General features: G+C 40.5%; 1 protein-coding gene across 2 annotated transcripts; it reads left to right on the top strand.

Moving 5' to 3' along the window:
• Window positions 1–5,696: 5,696 nt before the first annotated feature.
• LOC133642444 (LITAF domain-containing protein-like) lies at window positions 5,697–20,960 on the top strand. Of its 2 annotated transcripts, none has more exons than XM_062036634.1 (7): window positions 5,697–5,783; window positions 8,297–8,409; window positions 8,910–8,940; window positions 16,938–17,087; window positions 17,250–17,264; window positions 19,961–20,105; window positions 20,561–20,960. In XM_062036634.1, exons 4-7 carry the CDS (start codon window positions 16,955–16,957, stop codon window positions 20,664–20,666), a joined length of 399 nt encoding a protein of 132 aa, XP_061892618.1. In that variant the 5' UTR covers window positions 5,697–5,783; window positions 8,297–8,409; window positions 8,910–8,940; window positions 16,938–16,954; the 3' UTR covers window positions 20,667–20,960. The 2 variants fall into 2 exon arrangements, with proteins under 2 accessions (XP_061892618.1, XP_061892617.1); XM_062036633.1 differs by having other exon boundaries at window positions 5,725–5,783; window positions 8,257–8,409.
• The last annotated feature ends 466 nt before the right edge of the window (window positions 20,961–21,426 follow it).

The following is a 21,426-nucleotide window of genomic DNA, read 5'->3' as shown; positions in this document are numbered from 1 at the left end:
TGGATCATATTTGTATATTGTCTGACTTTTTTGCTTGATCAATTCCATAATTTAATTCCACTTACTAATACACTAAAAGTTGTAAGTGCTGTACGTGCATACAAATGTTTTAAATTAGATTTTCCTCTAAGGTTATATTCCTCCTCTTTTGTTGAAAATAATTGTTGTACATTCTTGGGTAGCAGGTTATAGTTTGCTTTGTGTATAATTTTAGCTGTTTGCAAATTCACTATGTCGTGGAATTTCAGTATTTATGATTCAATAAATAAAGGCTTTCTATGTTCTCTATATCCAACATTATGTATTATTCTAACTTTTTTGTATCACATTTAGTGAATGAAGTGTACTTTAGTAGTTATTTCCCCATATTTCTACACAATACCTCAGATATGGTAACACTCGCGAGCAGTAGAGAATATGAAGAGATTTTTGGTTCAGAACATGTTTTGCTTCATTCATTATTGACGTATTTCTTGCTACTTTATGTTGTATATTTTCTTATCCGAGATTTCCAGTTTTATTTTATCATCTATTACACCCAAAAATGTGGTTTATTTTACCCTTTCAATGTCTATGCCGTCAATTTGTATTTGTGCTTGACTTTCTCTTCTACTGTTACCAAATAACATTATTTTAGTTTTACTGAGATCCAAGGATAGTCTGTTTTTGTCAAACCATCTCGTCAATTCATGAATTTTTTCTGTTATTATTTGTATTGACTTTCTGTGTCTTCTCTCCTGAAACAAAACACAGTCGTGTCATCTGCAAATAGCACTAACTTTAAATCCTTAGTAACTTTACAAATTTCGTTTATATAAAGATTGAACAATTTTGGTCCCAGTATTGATCCCTGGGGTACGCCACAAGTTATATTTAGCGCTGTTGACGTGTTTTCAACTATTTTTGCGATTGCTTTCTGTTGGTTAAATAACTTCTTACCCAGTTCAGTCCTTAACTGATCCATTTTTTTTAATTCTATGCTCTAGATTGGTACCAATATTTACAAAGTAACTTGTTACTTCATTTATATTGTCAGTTTTTATGTTTCCGTCTAAAAAGTATTGAGGGTAATCCTTCCTCGCACCGTTTTTAATGATACTGTTTAGTATGCCCCTTGTTGCTCTTGTGTTGTTTCTGTCCGTGTCTAATAATTGACTGTACTATTCTTTTCTACATGTTTGTAGTATGTTGGTTAGTTTGTTCCTATACTTTTTGCACTTATTTTCTGCCTCTATAGATCTTTATTTTATAAATGTTCTATATAATGTATTTTTTATGACATGCATTTTTCAGTCCCTGGTCCATGGTTGATTGTTCATCTGTTGCTTTTTTGTGAGTTCTTTCCATGGACAATACATCCATCTTCAACCGCTTATCCGGAATCGGGTTGCTGGGACAACAGCTCCAGCAGAGACCCCCAGACTTCCCTCTCCAGAGCAACATTAGCAACTTCCTCCTGGGGAATCCCGGAGCGTTCCCAGGCCAGAGAGGAGATGTAATCCCCCCATCTGGTCCTTGGCCTGCCGCAGGGTCTCCTACCAGTGGGACGTGCAACGAGGACCTCCCTAGGCGCTGGTGAGGCATCCGCACGAGATGCCCAAACCACCTAAGCTGGCTGCTTTCCAAGCGAAGGAGCAGCGGCTCTACTCCGAGTCTCTCTTGGGTGACTGAACTTCTCACCCTATCTCTAAGGGAGATGCCAGCCACCCTTCTGAGGAAACTCATTTCGGCCGCTTGTATCCGCGATCTTATTCTTTCGGTCATGACCCACACTTCATGACCATAGGTGAGAGTAGGAATGTAGACCGAGAGCTTTGCCTTCTGACTCAGCTCTCGTTTCGTCACAACAGTGCGGCAGAGAGACTGCAATACTGCCCCAGCTGCTCTGATTCTCCGGCTGATTTCCTTCTCCGTCTTTCCCTCACTCGTGAACAAGACCCCAAGACACTTAAACTCCTCCACATAGGACAGAGTCTCGTTCTCTACCTAGACTGTACAAACCATCGGTTTCATGCTGAGAATCACGGCCTCAGATTTGGAGATGCTGATCGTCATTCCAGCCGCTGAACACTCGGCTGCGAACCGATCCAGTGAGAGCTGAAGGTCACGAACCGAAGGTGCCATCAGGACCACATCATCTGCAAACAGCAGGGACGCAACCTTTAGCCCCTCCGAGACGTATACCCTCTCCGTCATGGTCACGACTCTGCCTAGAAATCCTGTCCATGAAAATCACAAACAGGATAGGTGATGGAGTGCAGCCCTGAGCGGAGACCAACCCATGGACAATGATTGTCATAAAACATGAAAATATACAAACCCCAAAACCAGTGAAGTTGGCTTGTTGTGTAAATCGTAAATAAAAACAGAATACAATGATTTGCAAATCCTTTTCAACTTATATTCAATTGAATAGACTGCAAAGACAAGATACTTAACGCTCAAACTGAAAAACCTTGTTATTTTTTGCAAATATCTCATTTGGAATTTGATGCGAGGGTCACCACTTTGTCAACAAATGCGTGAGCAAATTGTCCAACAGTTTAAGAACAAAATTTCTCGACGAGCTATGGCAAGGAATCTAGAGATGTCACCATCTACGGTCCGTAATATCATCAAAAGGTTCAGAGAATCCAGAGAAACACTTCAGAAAACCACTGTCAGTAACTACAGTTTGTTGCTACATCTGTAAGTGCAAGTTAAAATTCTACTATTCAAAGCTATCGCCATTTATCAACAACACCCAGAAACGCTGCCGGGCCTTTTAACAACACTCAGTAAACGTTTAGGAACTGAGGAGGCCGATTTTTGAAGCTTTTCGGGTGGAATTATTTCTCATTCTTGCTTGCTGTACATCTTAAGTTGTTCAACAGTGCAGGGTCTCCGTTGTGGTATTTTAGGCTTCATATTGCGCCACACATTTTCAATGGGAGACCGGTCTGGACTACAGACAGGCCAGTCTAGTACCCGCACTCTTTTACTACGAAGCCACGCTGTTGTAACACATGGCTTGGTGTTGTCTTGCTGAAATAAGCAGGGGCGTCCGTGATAACGTTGCTTGGATGGCAACATATGTTGCTCCAAAACCTGTATGTACCTTTCAGCATTAATGGTGCCTTCACAGATGTGTAAGTTACCCATGTCTTTGGCACTAATACACCCCCATACCATCACAGATGCTGGCTTTTGAACTTTGCGCCTAGAACAATCCGGATGGTACTTTTCGTCTTTTTTCCGGAGGTTGCGACATCCACAGTTTCCAAAAACAATTTCAAATGTTGACTCGTCAGACCACAGAACACTTTTACACTTTGCATCAGTCCATCTTAGATGAGCTCGGGCTCAGCGAAGCCGGTGGCGTTTCTGGGTGTTGTTGATAAATGGCTTTCGCTTTGCATAGTAGAGTTTTAACTTGCACTTACAGATGTAGCGACCAACTGTAGTTACTGACAGTGGTTTTCTGAAGTGTTCCTGAGCCCATCATTCACAAACAAGCAATGCAGCCTTCCACTCCTCTGGAAGTCGAGTACGGTAATTCTATTGCCCACTTTGTCGCACTCTTCATGGCCTTCGCTGCAAGCCAATGCATTCCAAGCCTAACTAACCAGGTGTCAACCGCTGTTCAGGCACGCTCAAGAGCGCATGCAGAGAAGCACCAGCAGCTGAAATTAAATGAAGGGCTCCATGGACTCTCTCACTTGTACTAAGCAGTCAGCGCCAGCCAAGCGCCACACATTAGACTTAGAGACTTAGACTTAGACTTCCTTTTTATTGTCATTCAAATTTGAACTTTACAGCACAGATAAGAACAAAATTTCGTTACATAAGCTCATGGTAGTGCAGGATAAAATAATATCCTGCACTATTTATAATAATATAAATAAATATATGTAAATAATATATATATAATATATATGTAAAATAAATAAATATATATAAATAAATAAATAGATTACTGTACAGATAAATATATTGCACTTTTTCACATGCGTCCACGTTTATGGATGCATGTTATATTGTCTTTTTTATTCCAGCGAGTTAATCCATTTTGGGGGGAGTTGAGGGGATAATTTAATTATGACGCGTTCAAGAGTCTTACGGCCTGAGGGAAGAAGCTGTTACAGAACCTGGAGGTTCTGCTTCGGAGGCTGCGGAACCCCTTTCTAGAGTCCAGCAGTGAAAACAGTCCTTGGTGGGGGTGGGAGGAGTCTTTGCAGATTTTCTGAGCCCTGGTCAGGCAGCGGCTTTTTGCGATCTCCTGGATAGGAGGAAGAGGAGTCCTGATGATCTTTTAACCCAAAAGCCCTGCTGCCAGTACCAGTATACCACCAGAACCTACACCACAGTGTTCTAAAGCTCAACTTCCGTCAGTTCCTGCTCCGGCTGCGCGGCAGGCACCAGTTCCTGTGCCTCGCCAATTCAAGGAACACACACACCTCTTGTTTTTTTACTGCACCAGCAAATAGCCCTGTTAAATGGTACGGCCGTGACTAGGATGGTGGAAGCTGCAATCGAACCCGGAACCCTCATTTTGCTGGCACGGCCGTTCTGCCATCCGCGCTATGCCGCCCCGTCTCCACCTGTTCCTGCGCCACGACAACTCAATGCACTAACACCACGCTTATTCAAGACTGGATTTCCACTCGTTCCTGTCCCATGTGATTGTTGTGTGGGAACTGTTCAAGTCGGACCGCCACAGATGCCAAAATCTAGCTCAGCCTCCAGTGGGTCCGCCACATAAGCCACCTCCAGCTCTGCCTCCCTTGGGTCCAACGTAGACACGACCTTCAGCTCCGCCTCCCGTGGGTACAGCGCAGATGCCACCTCCAGCTCTGCCTCCTGTGGGTAGGCCACAGACGTCGCCTCCAGTGGGTCTTCCCAAAACTTGACCTCAAGATCGCCTTCCACACAAGCACGCATCTGTCACTCGCCTTCTTTGCCCTCGCTGGCCGCAATGACGGCCATTCCCTGGACGCCTCTTGCGCCATCAGCAGCAACGCCCAGGTCCTGGGTGTGGACCTCTGCTGCTCCTGGGGCATTCCTCCTGCGCTTCTCGTCCTCATCAACAGCTGCGCCACAGTTTCACTCGTCACAGCAACTTGACTCTTCCCCCACTGGCTGCAGGGACACATGACCTGGACTGTTGGCTGACCCTTTAGGGTGAGGCACACTTTGGTGACCCTCCATCAGTCTTTCCTCCAATTTCCCCTGATTCTGGACTTTTATAGTTGAGGACTCATAACTTCTTGTATTGATTTTTTTTTTGATGTGGGGGGTACTGTCACGTGTCATGTGTTTGTGCATTCGTATGTTGGGTCTTAGCTCCTGTCTTGCGCTCTTATTTTTCAGGTCTACTTCCTGTGATACTTGTCTTGCAGCACCTTTACCTTGTTTCCCATTTGACTAGTCCGGGGGTCGGCAACCCGCGGCTCTTTAGCGCCGCCCTAGTGGCTCTCTGGAGCTTTTTCAAAAATGTGTGAAAAATGGAAAAAGATGACGGGAAAAAAAATATTTTGGGTTTTAATATGGTTTCTGTAGGAGGACAAACATGACACAAACCTCCCTAATTGTTATAAAGTACACTGTTTATATTAAACATGCTTCACTGATTCGAGTATTTGGCGAGCGCCGTTTTGTCCTACTAATTTTGGCGGTCCTTGAACTCACCGTATTTTGTTCTCATATATAACTTTCTCCGACTTCCTAGGACGTGTTTTATGCCACTTCTTTTTCTGTCTCATATTGTCCACCAAACTTTTAATGTTGTGCGTGAATGCACAAAGGTGAGTTTTGTTGATGTTATTGACTTGTGTGGAGTGCTAATCAGGCATATTTGGTCACTGCATGACTACAAGCTAATCGATGCTAACATGCTATTTAGGCTAGCTATATGTACATATTGCATCATTATGCCTCATTTGTACGTATATTTGAGGTCATTTAGTTTCCTTTAAGTCCTCTTAATTCAATTCATATCTCATGACACACTATCTGTATGTAATATGGCTTTTAATTTTTTGCGGCTCCAGACAGATTTGTTTTTTGTATTTTTGCTCCAATATGGCTCTTTCAACATTTTGGGTTGCCGACCCCTGGACTAGTCAGAGTGCTTCATATACTAGCCTTTCCCATTCAGTTGCTGCTGGTTCATTGAATGTTTGTTGGATGCGTTGAGGGTTTCATGGTCGTTTTGCCTAGCAGTCCTATGCTTTTTGTCCACTTTCACCTGCACATGAGCTTTTCTGTTTTGTTTTTTATCGAATACCTTTTACCTGGATGCTATGTGTCCGCATCTTGAAATCATGATAACTACTGCTACCATCCATCCATCTTCTTCCGCTTATCGGAGGTTGGGTCGCGGGGGCAGCAGCCTAAGAAGGGAAGCCCAGACTTTCCTCTCCCCAGCCACTTCGTCCAGCTCTTCCCGGGGGATCCCAGGGCGTTCCCAGGCCAGCCGGGAGACATCGTCTTCCCAACGTGTCCTGGGTCTTCCTCGTGACCTCCTACCGGTCGGACGTGCCCTAAACACCTCCCTAGGGCATACTTGCCAACCCTCCCGTTTTTAGCGGGAGAATCCCGATATTCAGCGCCTCTCCCGACAACCTCCCGACAGAGATTTTCTCCCGACAATCTCCAAGGTATTCAGCCGGAGCTGGAGGCCACGCCCCAAAAAAAAAGTCTGCAGCAGCTGCGATTGGACCTGACCAGCCTCCGGGTACAAGTACTGGAGTACCAATTGCTTGCCAGGGAAGATCTTCCCCAGGAAGCAAGGATTGACCGGTTTTGGGCCATGCTAGGGAGAGATGGAAGATTCCACACTCTCCTGCATTTGATGAAAGCACTTTTGTGCGTGCCACACAGCAATGCATCATCAGAGAGGGTGTTCAGCATGGTTAGAAAAATAGTGACAGAGAATAGAAAGAGGATGGACAATTCAACCCTTAACAAAGCATTGTACTTTCAAGTACAACAATGAGTAGATGAGTGTTGTGTGTGTGTAAATAAATGAACACTAAAATTCAAGTATTTCTTTTATTTATATATATAATAAAATAATAATAAATATATATATATATATGTAACAGGTATAAGAAATACCTTGATTATTTGAGTGAAATTCCTGCTAAAATATGTATATTGGTTTGTTATGCAATGAGAGGTCCAATTGCGCCATCTGCTGGTACCTGTAAGCTTATTGGCAGACTTCCTGTTCTCTGCTAATGACATCGAAAGCAGCAGAGGTGCTAACCACATATTGTTTGTATGTGCGTTCTGATCACTCATTGCAGCTACCAGTAAAGAACCACATCATCCAATCCAGCCTGTGTGTGGGTTCTTGGCGGGACGGGTACACAGCAGTTACACATATATATATATATATATATATATATATATATATATATATATATATATATATATATATGAAATACTTGAGTTGGTGAATTCTAGCTGTAAATATACTCTCCTCTTAACCACGCCCCTAACCACGCCCTCGCCCTAACCACGCCCCCTATCCACCCCCGCCCAAGGCCCCCACCCCACCCCCACCCCACCTCCCGATATTGGAGGTCTCAAGGTTGCCAAGTATGGTATACACAGCTAAGAGATGTATATTTAACAGCCCTGTTGCAGGCTTATGCCTATATTTCATTGCATTGTGGTCACTCTAGTTGATTTATAATGATTGTATTTGTTTGTATAGGAAACCACACACATGCAAACGAACAACTCATGCATGTCTTCAATATACAACTGAACCTGCAAATCTGGACTTGGACAATCTATTATTTCTCCTGCACTCACCTGAACGAATAATTGCTGTCCTGACCCGACACCCTGAAGTGATTACGAATCCATATTAAACCAGTCATAGTCGTCCCTACATTGACAGTGATGGAGATGTCGCCCCACAGCGTTGCTCTGCTGCCACCAAAAGGTGTTACTTTGTCAGTGCAAATAGCAACGTTGTCCCTCGCTTATCCTACCAACATTGGCTGCAGAGTTGTAGAAGTGCTGAAAAAGTGAATAACTGATTACTGAAATAATTAAGTTTATTTTTTATTTTTTATGTACACACATTTTGGTGTAATTTCACACTTTTTTTGATGAAGTGGTGTTAAAAAATGTTACCAGCAGGTGTCTCCAGTGTGCACCTACATGGCTCCATGGCTCATCACCTCATTCAATTGTGCCCATAATGCCACAACTGCAGTATTATTCCCACGTCTGCATTTATTCATTCTTATTTTCTTGCAGTTGCCTGAATTTCTGTATGATGGAATCTTCTGTCCCCCAGACTCAATGGCGAGTGGTCGTGCAGAACCTATGACCCCGTAACGTCACTGGTCAGTCACGGCCTGACTGTCATGAGGCCTTTAGTCATGTGCTGCGAATTACTGGAATGTTTCTGTGAGTATGACGCATTTTTTTGTGCTAACGCTCCACTTGTTGCTTAAGGAGTGGAACTGACTTCTACTTTATAGAGCCCAATTAAAACGTATCATAAGAGATGACAGTCCAGAGTACAAATGTGCAGACAAAAGCTTTATGCAAACTGAGATAGATAGACAGTCAGGAAATTGATTATTGATTAGACTGTTGCACTTATATTTTGATTATTTATGTCATTGAGGTCATTATGTTTTAATAGTTCTCTTTATATTTGCTTGGAGCTGAGGGAGGTTGTTCTCATTGTTTTCACATACACATTTAACTTGATTTATGTATGTCGTCATAGGTTGGGAGGGGCCGATAAGTGGAAACTGTGAGGGGAGGGGAGGCTGTGCTGATAAATGTTCTTGCAGATGCTGCATCTTCTCTGTTGGGCTTATGAAGTCGTGAAGTTGTAGTTTTTGTAGTCCTAATTCAAACATTTGTTGCTAATATTTGTCCTCTCGCCTTTCAACCAGGCAAATCCAATAAAGAAGAAGACAGTGACAAGTAAGTAAATATACTTTTTTTTAAATTTTTATACACTCCTGAAACCAGCGTCCGCCGCAGTGAACCTTGATTGTTTTTGGTCTATTTCTTCTGTCAGAGTTGCACATTTCAGAGGAACAATAGTCCTGTTATGCATAAGACAAACATCCACTCCCAAGGATGCTGGCTCTCAGGAGGAAAACCGGTCTACCATTTATTTATTTATTAAAGATGGACAATGGAAGTTAATGAATAAGTTAATATATGTAGTTCCTATGAGGCAAGAGAGAGAAACCAGGAAACCACTGTGCCGCGGCACACTAGTGTGCCGTGACATACAGTCTGGTGTGCCGTGGGAGATTATCTAATTTCACCTATTTGGGTTAAAAATATTTTTGGCAAACCAGCAATTATAGTCTGCAAATTATGTGTTGTTGTTGAGTGTCGGTGCTGTCTAGAGCTAGGCAGAGTAACCGTGTAATACTCTTCCATATCAGCAGGTGGCAGCCGGTAGCTAATTGCTTTGTAGATGTCGGAAACAGCGGGAGGTAGTGTGCAGGTAAAAAGGTGTCAAATGCTTAAACCAAACATAAACAAAGGGTGAGTGCCCCTAAGAAAAGGCATTGAAGCTTAGGGAAGGCTACGCAGAACGGAACTAAAACTGAACTGGCTACAAAGTAAACAAAAACAGAATGCTGGACGACAGCAAAGACTTACTGTGGAGCAAAGATGGCGTCCACAATGTACATCCGAACATGACACGACAATTAACAATGTCCCCACAAAGACGGATACAAACAACTGAAATATTCTTGACTGCTAAAAGAAAGTAGACGCGGGAAATATCGCTCAAAGGAACACATGAAACTGCTACAGGAAAATACCAAAAAAAGAGAAAAAGCCATTAAAATAGGAGTGCAAGACAAAAACTAAACCGCTACAAACACAGGAAAACAGCAAAAAAGTCCAAATAAGTCAGGTGTGATGTGACAGGTGGTGACAGTACACCTACTTTGAGACAAGAGCTATAGTGATGCATGGTTGGTTATGCTTTAAAGTCATAGCCAACAATTGCGACAACGACTTTTTACTGTCAACTGAGTTTTGTTTTTTAATGATTTCTGCTGGCGGTGTGCCTCCGGATTTTTCCAACGCAAAAAATGTGCCTTAGCTCAAAAAAGGTTGAAAAACTCTGCTATACACAATATAATAAACAGTATTTTACATTATGGATTCAAGATTTGTTATAACTTTTGGAAGGTTGTTGACCCGCTTATGGCAGCTGGAATTTATGTACCCTTAACTGATGAATACCTGTTGACTGAATGTTGTGCATCTATAAGGTATTACCCCAATTGGTAATTACATACTATTATGCATTAACTAGGCATTAGTCATCATTCAAAAAGCATATTTCCAACAGAATTACTCATTAGTATGTAGTTTATAAACACAGTTCAAATGTTTTACTCATGAATTATTAGGAATGTAACCATGGACGGTAATAATGATAACGGCGGTAAAGCTCCCGACGGTTAATATTACCGTTTTAAATTAAAATTGTCGAAAAACCGAGATTGATTACTACAAATTAATTACCTCAGGGATCGAAAGATGCTAGCTCGCAAGCTTAGATTAGGCCTGGGTTTTTTTTCTTCCTGCTCCGTTATATTTTTTGTCCCCGGAAGTTTCCGTAGCTTCCGCCGTCCGCTCGCCGAGTAGTTTTGTTTGGGTGGCTTAGCAAAAGGTAATACATATTCATGGTCTTTTTAAGCTCGACAATCATTGATGGCATGTCCGCAAGGCTAACAAGTTGCCATCTATCCAACGTGATTATCTCCACTACCCTGAATAAAGGCAGTATGGGATTAAACTATTTACTTATTGTGAAGCTGTACGCTTAAAATCGCTGCGTTTGGCCCACGACCCATTGCGACATTTTCGCTTAGGCCCTGTAAGACAAAAAGTTTGGGCACCCCTTCTCTATATTGAATAAGTATATTTGCAGCACCCCCCGCAACCCCGTAAAGGACAAGCGGTAGAAAATGGATGGATGGATTTGGACAAGGCACATTGATCAACATATGAGCAAAGGCATCACAGTAGATATACCAGAATGAGCTACAATTGCTAAATATCATCTGGTTATTTTATTGAATACCTTTGCTGACGGCTATGTTTTTATTACACATTGTGAAAGTGCCAACCAATCGTGGAAATGTACAAATGTAATTTTGGAAGTCTCGATACCATTGTTCCTCTTATTGCATCAAATCAGCAACGAGTACTATACACACTGGTATCCTAATTGAGGAAGCAATTTGACACTTGAGGTGAACTTTCATTTTTTAATTGTGCTCCGTCCACTTAGCATTTCTCAATAAAAAGGAACTATAGAAGCCTCTCAGCATGGCAGTCATGTTTAGAGCCCTCATGTACAACGTCCATGGTCCAGGATCCTGGGAGGTTCCCCACTTTACTTTATAGTATTGATTAAAATTATTGGATTAGTGGGAGTGGCACATGGCTCATGCTTTAAAAGCTGTGATCATGTGCACTGGTTTATTATATGTAGTGGTCAGACCGCTGCTCATTTTCTATTGTGTCTCAACATAAAATCATATTAAATCATTCAGGAAGTGCATAAACCACTCAAGCAATCCTTGCTCAACATAGTATTTGCAGGAGAGCCTCACCCTGATTTTATACAATACAGCATTGAGATTACATCATCGCTTGTCATTTGACCTCACATAATAAATAAGAGGTATGATTGAACAGCAAATACACATGAAAGTGTGCCTTCACTGCTGTATTTTTTTTCCTTTTGAAAAAGGCGAGTTCTCATATGTTCAGGGTCTAGAGTTCTACCAAATAAATCAACAAATTAAAACTACCCATCAATAATAACTAGTTAAAGATCCTGTCATTGTGCCAGCTGATTTGAATGTGTTTAATTCAGTCCAAGAATTATATATATATATATATATATATATATATATATATATATATATATATATATATATATATATATATATATATATATATATATATATATATATATATATATATATATATATATATATATATATATATATATATTGTCGCGATCAAAGGTTTACATACACTTGTAAAGAACATAATACTTTCTACAACTCTTATTTTTTTGTGATAGAGTGATTGGAGCACATACTTGTTGGTCACAAAAAACATTCATGAAGTTTGGTTCTTTTATGAATTTATTATGGGTCTACTGAAAATGTGACCAAATCTGCTGGGTCAAAAGTATACATACAGCAATGTTAATATTTGGTTACATGTCCCTTGGCAAGTTTGACTGCAATAAGGCGCTTTTGGTAGCCATCTCCAAGCTTCTGGCAAGCTTCTGGTTGAATTTTTGACCACTCCTCTTGACAAAACTGGTGCAGTTCAACTAAATGTGTTGGTTTTCTGACATGGACTGGTATCTTCAGCATTTACTTTGAAAAGGCCATTCTAAAACCTTAATTCTAGCCTGATTTAGCCATTCCTTTACCACTTTTGACGTGTGTTTGGGGTCATTGTCCTGTTGGAACACCCAACTGCACCCAATACCCAACCTCCGGGCTGATGATTTTAGGTTGTCCTGAAGAATTTGGAGGTAATCCTCCTTTTCCATTGTCCCATTTAAAGCACCAGTTCCATTTGCAGCAAAACAGGCCCAGAGCATAATACTACCACCACCATGCTTGACGGTGGGTATGGTGTTCCTGGGATTAAAGGCCTCACCTTTTCTCCTCCAAACATATTCCTGGGTATTGTGGCCAAACAGCTAAATTTGTGTTTCATCTGACATCACATGGACAAAGATAAGACCTTCTGGAGGAAAGTTCTATGGTCACCCGCAAGGACAACTCAAACACAAAGACATACATTGGACTCACAGATAACACCTTATAACAATCACACAGCATCATTCCGTAGGCCCCAATTTAAGAACTTTACAGAGCTGAACAAATACATATGGACTCTTACAGACAATAAAATTGATCACGCCATTACATGGCGAATTGTCGCATCTCCCTCACCATACAACAGTGCAGCCAAAAGATGTAACGTGTGCCTGAAAGAAAATTGTATAATATACCACACCAGCATGTCCACTTTAAACAAACGCAACGAACTGGTCTCATCATGCCGGCACAGAAGCAAGGCACTACTGTGTAACAGTGACCACACCCCCATGTAATGTACACTATATATATGTAACAACTACAGACACTTCAATAAAATCCCCTGAAGGGCAGGGAAACCTGTGAAACAGACTTGTAGCGATGAAATAGCCTCTGTGTTTGTTCCTGACCTAACGTGTATATATATATATATATATATATATATATATATATATATATATATATATATATATATATATATATATATATATATATATATATATATATATATATATATATATATATATATATATATATATATATATATATATATATATATATATATATATATATATATATATATATATATATATATTTATATACAGGTTTCTGTGGTTTATTGGTTTATCTGTTATACAGTGCTCAATACCGGGGTAAAGCGGAATATATGTTAGGTCAGGAAAAAACACAGATGCTATTTTATCCCTACAAGCCTGTTTCGCAGGTTTCCCTGCTCTCCAGGGCATTTTATTGAAGTGTCTGCGGTTGTTACATATATATAGGGTACATTACATTGGGACGCCGTGGTGTGTTTGGGAGAGTGGCCGTGCCAGCAACCTGAGGTATATATATATATATATACACTTTTGCTCTTCAGGGAAACCTGCAAAACAGGCTTGTAGGGATGATATAGCCTCTGTGTTTTTTCTGAACAAACGTGTATATATATTAGGGCTGCAACAACTAATCGATTAAAATCGATTATAAAAATAGTTGCCGATTAATTTAGTCATCGATTCGTTGGATCTATGCTATGCGCATGCGCAGAGGCTTTTTCAATTTTTTTTTATTTTTTTTTAATTTTTTTTAAAATAAATCTTTATTTAGAAACTGCAACATTTACAAACAGCTGAGAAACAATAATCAAAATAAGTATGGTGCCAGTATGATGTTTTTTTCCAATAAAATACTGGAAAGGATAGAAATGTAGTTTGTCTCTTTTATCCGATTATTAATCGATTAATCGAAGTAATAATCATCGACAGATTAATCGATTATCAAATTAATAGTTAGTTGCAGCCCTAATATATATATATATATATATATATATATATATATATATATATATATATATATATATACCCGACCGATTGGCCGCACAAGAAATTTAAAAAAAAAAAATTTTTTTATTATTATTATTATTTTTTTTAATGAAATCTACATAAAAAACACAATATATACATTATATATCGATATAGATCAATACAGTCTGCAGGGATACAGTCCGTAAGCACACATGATTGTATTTATTTATGTAAAAAAAAAAAAAAATTTTTTTTTAAATACACCCCCACCCCCCACCGGTCCGTGGGACAAGTTTTCAAGCGTTGACCGGTCCGCAGCTACAAAAAGGTTGGGGACCACTGCGTCAACCCACTCGCAGCCACGTCGTCGTCACATTGTGACATTGCTGGTTTATGAGTAGACAAGCATGTTCGGCAGCGCACAACCACAGAGTACTTACAAGCAGACACAGTGTGTAGACAGAAAAGGGAGAATAGACGCATTTTGGCTTAAAAAGTAACGATAATGGTGCATTTATAACACTGAAACGCCCTCAGGAAGAGGTGCTTTAAGACATGGCTAGCTAGCTAGCGGCTAAAGTCCAGCCCCAGTTGGCAGTGTTTTAGCTACTTCTAAATCACTAAAACCTCGCGTCCATGGCAACAAATTAAAGTGCGTTTCTTACAAGTTTCACTACACACCGTAGCTCACCGGCGTCAAAATGTAAACAAACGCCATGGGTGGATCTACACCTAACAGCCACTGTAATGATACCAAGTACAGTAGCGTATCTAGTCGATACTACTATGATTACGTCGATATTTTTTATCGATTTATTAGATTAATAATTCATTTTCTACTACTTGTCCTTAATAATGTTGACAAAATAATAGAATGGAAAATGACACAATATGTTACTGCATATGTCAGCAGCTAAATTAGGAACCTTTGTCTGCTTATTTACTAATAAAAAACACGTTGTCTTCTATGTTCACTATTTTATTTAAGGACAACCTTGCAATAAGAAACATATGTACCGTAAGATTTTTTGTAAAAAATCTTTATTTTCAAGACTATTTACATTGTAGATTGTCACTGAAGGCATCAAAACTATGATTCATGGGAAATGATTACACAGCCAGGCATCTTATGAGTCATACAGGCAGGACATAAAGTACAAACCCTGTTTCCATATGAGTTGGGAAATTGTGTTAGATGTAAATATAAACGGAATACAATGATTTGCAAATCATTTTCAACCCATATTCAGTTGAATATGCTACAAAGACAACATATTTGATGTTCAAACTGATAAACTTTTTTTTTTTTTTGCAAATAATCATTAACTTTAGAATTTGATGCCAGCAACACGTGACAAAGAAGTTGGGAAAGGTGGCAATAAATACTGATAAAGTTGAGGAATGCTCATCAAACACTTATTTGGAACATCCCACAGGTGTGCAGGCTAATTGGGAACAGGTGGGTGCCATGATTGGGTATAAAAGTAGATTCCATGAAATGCTCAGTCATTCACAAACAAGAATGGGGCGAGGGTCACCACTTTGTTAACAAATGCGTGAGCAAATTGTTGAACAGTTTAAGAAAAACCTTTCTCAACCAGCTATTGCAAGGAATTTAGGGATTTCACCGTCTACGGTCCGTAATATCATCAAAGGGTTCAGAGAATCTGGAGAAATCACTGCACGTAAGCAGTACTAGACTGGCCTGTCTGTAGTCCAGACCTGTCTCCCATTGAAAATGTGTGGCGCATTATGAAGACTAAAATACCACAACGGAGACCCCCGGACTGTTGAACAACTTAAGCTGTACATCAAGCAAGAATGTGAAAGAATTCCACCTGAGAAGCTTAAAACATGTGTCTTCTCAGTTCCCAAACGTTTACTGAGTTGTTAAAAGGAAAGGCCATGTAACACAGTGGTGAACATGCCCTTTCCCAACTACTTTGTCACGTGTTGCTGGCATCAAATTCTAAAGTTAATGATTATTTGCAAAAAAAAAAAGGTTTATCAGTTTGAACATCAAATATGTTGTCTTTGTAGCATATTCAATTGAATATGGGTTGAAAATGATTTGCAAATCATTGTATTCCGTTTATATTTACATCTAACACAATTTCCCAACTCATATGGAAACAGGGTTTGTAATTGGGGAACAAAAACAACAACAACAACCCCACCCCCCAAAAAAAAATAATAAAAAAAAAAAAAAAAAGGGAGAGAAGAAGACAGCCTCCACGTGGCCTCCCCGCAAGTAGCCAAAGAGTAGTTGCCCTGTAAGCGAAACCAATGTCACAACCACAGCCGACCCCCCCCCCCCCCCCCCCCCCGACCCCGTCCCCGACATTTCATATAAACATTAGAAAGGAATCATGCATGTTGCACCAGGTTTTACTCATAACAATGCCCAAGTTACGTCCAATGTCTTCAGAATAGCAAAACGTCACTTGGAAATATGCAAATTAGGGGTCTAAACACACCCAAAAATAAAAATGAGCATTCCAACACATTTCTAATTGTCAAAACACATGAAATAAACACCAAGTTTACATTTGTAGCTCATCTGTTTCAAATGTTAGAGACAAAAGCTTTTACAAGTGGCGGCCATATTTGATTGGCCGCTGTGGCGACCCCAAAGGTCACCGGCGCGGGCGCCCTAGCTAAATCATTTAAGTATGCCCTGAGCTACACCTGTGACAAATTTGGCGCTTTTAGACAAAAGTGAAGGAAAATATCCCTAAGGGCCTCCACTAAATTACATAATGATATATTATCTCTCCTAAAGCCTAAAGCCTTCTCAAGATGGAAAAAGGGAACCTAGGATTTGAGACAGCACCACCCTACCCCGGCCCACCCATGAGCTATGGTGCAGCGCCCCAGCCTGGGTTGTACCCGTCCCCTAATGCGGGACCCCCGAATGTCGCTTACCTAGGAGGTCTGTAAATGCTGCCTGTTCAAAATATGTATAGTACCTGGAAAGTCTGACTTGTATGTATTGTATTGTTTAGCCTGGAATATGAATCATGCATAATACAATATGTGCTTTATTGCAAGTAATATATTTTCTTGTGTTTGCCTTCCATCTGCATCTGCGTAGGTCCAACTTCCACAGGTGAGTTTCACAAACAAATCATTGAGCGCACATAAAGATCTGATATTTCGGTTCCCCTTTGTGCAATGCAAAGTACTGTACTGCATTCACTCAGCATGAAGAAGCGAACCGCACGGCCTGTGTGCGTCACAAAGCACCTTTGTTTGTCGTGCTAATGGCAGCGTGTAGCGTTGTTGTCAGATTTGCGGCTGAATTACAATTCCTCTGACAGTGTAATACTAGGAAACATGTCATGTGAAAAGTGCATATGAACATACATGTACAAACCCCGTTTCCATATGAGTTGGGAAATTGTGTTAGATGTAAATATAAACGGAATACAATGATTTGCAAATCATTTTCAACCCATATTCAGTTGAATATGCTACAAAGACAACATATTTGATGTTCAAACTGATAAACTTTTTTTTTGTTGCAAATAATCATTAACTTTAGAATTTGTTGCCAGCAACACATGACAAAGAAGTTGAGAAAGTGGCAATAAATACTGATAAAGTTGAGGAATGCTCATCAAACACTTATTTGGAACATCCCACAGGTGAACAGGCACATTGGGAACAGGTGGGTGCCATGATTGGGTATAAAAGTAGATTCCATGAAATGCTCAGTCATTCACAAACAAGGATGGGGCGAGGGTCACCACTTTGTCAACAAATGCCTGAGCAAATTGTTGAACAGTTTAAGAAAAACCTTTCTCAACAAGCTATTGCAAGGAATTTCCCTTGTGGATCATTAAAGTTTGTCTAAGTTTATCCTGCCTTATAAGTTAAAGTACCAATGATTGTCATACACAGCAGGTGTGGCAAAATTATTCTCTGCATTTGACCCATCACCCTTGATCACCCCCTGGGAGGTGAGGGGAGCAGTGAGCAGCAGCAGTGGCATGAATGACGCTTATTGCTGTATTCTGCAGGGTGATGAGTGGATATAGTGTGCTTATGTAAATATTGCCTTCTTCTGCACAGTAGTGCAAGGTAATGGCATTCATATCTCTGCATGACAATGTTTTAACCTTCCCTACCTATATATAAATAAAATGTAATATTCAGCCTGTTTTTGTACAAACCCCATTTCCATATGAGTTGGGAAATTGTGTTAGATGTAAATATAAACGGAATACAATGATTTGCAAATTCTTTTCAACCCATATTCAGTTGAATGCACTACAAAGACAAGATATTTGATGTTCAAACTCATAAACTTTATTTATTTTTTGCTAATAATAATTACTTAGAATTTCATGGCTGCAACACGTGCCAAAGTAGTTGGGAAAGGGCATGTTCAACACTGTGTTACATGGCCTTTCCTTTTAACAACATTAAGTAAACGTTTGGTAACTGAGGAGACACATTTTTTAAGCTTCTCAGGTAGAATTCTTTCCCATTCTTGCTTGATGTACAGCTTAAGTTGTTCAACAGTCCGGGGGTCTCTGTTGTGGTATTTTAGGCTTCATAATGCGCCACACATTTTCAATGGGAGACAGGTCTGGACTACAGGCAGGCCAGTCTAGTACCTGCACTCTTTTACTATGAAGCCACGTTGATATAACACGTGGCTTGGCATCGTCTTGCTGAAATAAGCAGGGGCGTCCATGGTAACGTTGCTTGGATGGCAACATATGTTGCTCCAAAACCTGTATGTACCTTTCAGCATTAATGGTGCCTTCACAGATGTGTAAGTTACCCATGTCTTTGGCACTAATACACCCCCATACCATCACAGATGCTGGCTTTTCAACTTTGCGCCTTGAACAATCCAGATGGTTCTTTTCCTCTTTGGTCCGGAGGACTCGACATCCACAGTTTCCAAAAACAATTTGAAATGTGGACTCGTCAGACCACAGAACACTTTTCCACTTTGTTTCAGTCCATCTTAGATGAGCTCAGGCCCAGCGAAGCCGACGGCGTTTCTGGGTGTTGTTGATAAACGGTTTTCGCCTTGCATATGAGAGTTTTAACTTGCACTTACAGATGTAGCGACCAACTGTAGTTACTGACAGTGGGTTTCTGAAGTGTTCCTGAGGCCATGTAGTGATATCCTTTACACACTGATGTCGCTTGTTGATGCAGTACAGCCTGAGGGATCGAAGGTCACGGCCTTAGCTGATTCTCTGAAACCTTTGATGATATTACAGACTGTAGATGGTGAAATCCCTAAATTCCTTGCAATAGCTGGTTGAGAAAGGTTTTTCTTAAACTGTTCAACAATTTGCTCACGCATTTGTTGACAAAGTGGTGACCCTCGCCCCATCCTTGTTTGTGAATGACTGAGCATTTCATGGAATCTACTTTTATACCCAATCATGGCACCCACCTGTTCCTAATTTGCCTGTTCACCTGTGGGATGTTCCAAATAAGTGTTTGATGAGCATTCCTCAACTTTATCAGTATTTATTGCCACCTTTCCCAACTTCTTTGTCACGTGTTGCTGGCATCAAATTCTAAAGTTAATGATTATTTGCAAAAAAAAAAAGTTTATCAGTTTGAACATCAAATATGTTCTCTTTGTAGTATATTCAATTGAATATGGGTTGAAAATGATTTGCAAATCATTGTATTCCGTTTATATTTACATCTAACACAATTTCCCAACTCATATGGAAACGGGGTTTGTAAAACCAATCTTAACCACTGAATCTGAACCGTGGAAGAAAAAGACATGTGTTTGTTTATATTTGTATTATTTTCCACTTTCAGTGACTCACGTGGTGGTAGTGCCATCGCTGCAAGATTGCCCAGGACAAGCGCAGTGTCCCCACTGCCAGCAGACGGTGGTCACCCAGGTAGAACACAAAGCAGGCCTGATGACCTGGGGCATCTGTGGAGGCCTCGCCCTCTTCGGGTAAGAACAATTACAACAGATAAAAAAGGGTGGGCACATATGATGATTTTCCTATTTCCTGACTTACGAATGTTGTTACAATGTTGGATAATCGTGTTGAACAATGCCAAAGCTTAAAATCATAAGGTTAATGCATTTGGCTGTGAACTTGCACGCAGGTTTTGAGTCCACACAATCCACAATCTTTTTTTGACAGTGTGGTGAACACACTTATGTGGGCATTTGCAATCTACAAGGAACACCTCCACCATCCAATAGCTTGCAGACATAAGCAGAAAATAGGTTATAAATGTGGCAGTGGGGCAAAATGTACATACAATTAACACCAAAGCATATCCATTGAATATTATCTTAACCGCAAGAAAGTGTGTTAAATGTAGAATCATCATAGGTTCCCTCTCAAGTTTATGGAGAACTGAACATACCTTTTTGTTAATGTTTCCTCTTACTTTCAGGTGTTTTCTCTGCTGCTGTATACCATTCTGTGTGGACTCCTGCAAGGATGTGGAGCACCACTGTCCAAACTGCCATAACACCATCCATGTTTACAAGCGATGCTGATCGCACAGTTTGAAGCAGTGACTTTTTCACCGCACTCAAATGTTACCAATGCTGAGATGTTCTGTGAAGTGTGGCTGTGGCATGGCAGATCGTATGAATGCATTATAAATCAGCCAGTGGTCGTCATGATTTAGTGCTAAAATGCAAACCAATTGGCATGTTTTTCTTTGTATCGTCCCTTAAGATTCTAGCAACGTTAAATGCAAAATCAAGACTAATGCTAAGCTTGCTTGCAAATATTTTTCCACATGTATTCAACTGTGTGTTGCAGAAATACAATTAAAAAAAAGAACTTGTAAAGGTAATGTTGTAGTGCAGTGGTTCTCAAACTTTTTTTCCACCAAGTACTGTTATGTACGTGAGGGTTGGAAGGAGACGACACCAAGAAGGATTTAAGGTTACCAGGTTTATTGTAACCTTTGATGATTGTGTGGGATGTGTATGCTACTTTAAGTGTTGGTTGCAGGATTAAGTGTAAAATTAACCATGTAAATAATTCAAGAGGATGTTGTACATGCGTGATGGATGAAATCTTCGTCTGACCAAGAGGGGAGGCACAAGGGAGATCCGGGGACAGGCAGGAGGTCGGGGGCAGGCGGCAAGCAACAATGTCTGAGTCCAGGCGAGTGATCAAGGATCGAGGGAGGCAGTCCAATTTCTGGGTGGAGGTCGAGGTACAGCGCTCGAGCACACGGGACAAGACGGGCACTGCAAGGAGGACAAGGGACATAAGTCAACCAGACAAAAAGGGCAAAAGACA

The sequence above is a fragment of the Entelurus aequoreus genome, linkage group LG25 (assembly GCF_033978785.1).
Source record: "Entelurus aequoreus isolate RoL-2023_Sb linkage group LG25, RoL_Eaeq_v1.1, whole genome shotgun sequence".
NCBI lineage: Eukaryota > Metazoa > Chordata > Actinopteri > Syngnathiformes > Syngnathidae > Entelurus > Entelurus aequoreus.
This window is presented reverse-complemented; position numbering and strand designations above follow the sequence as displayed.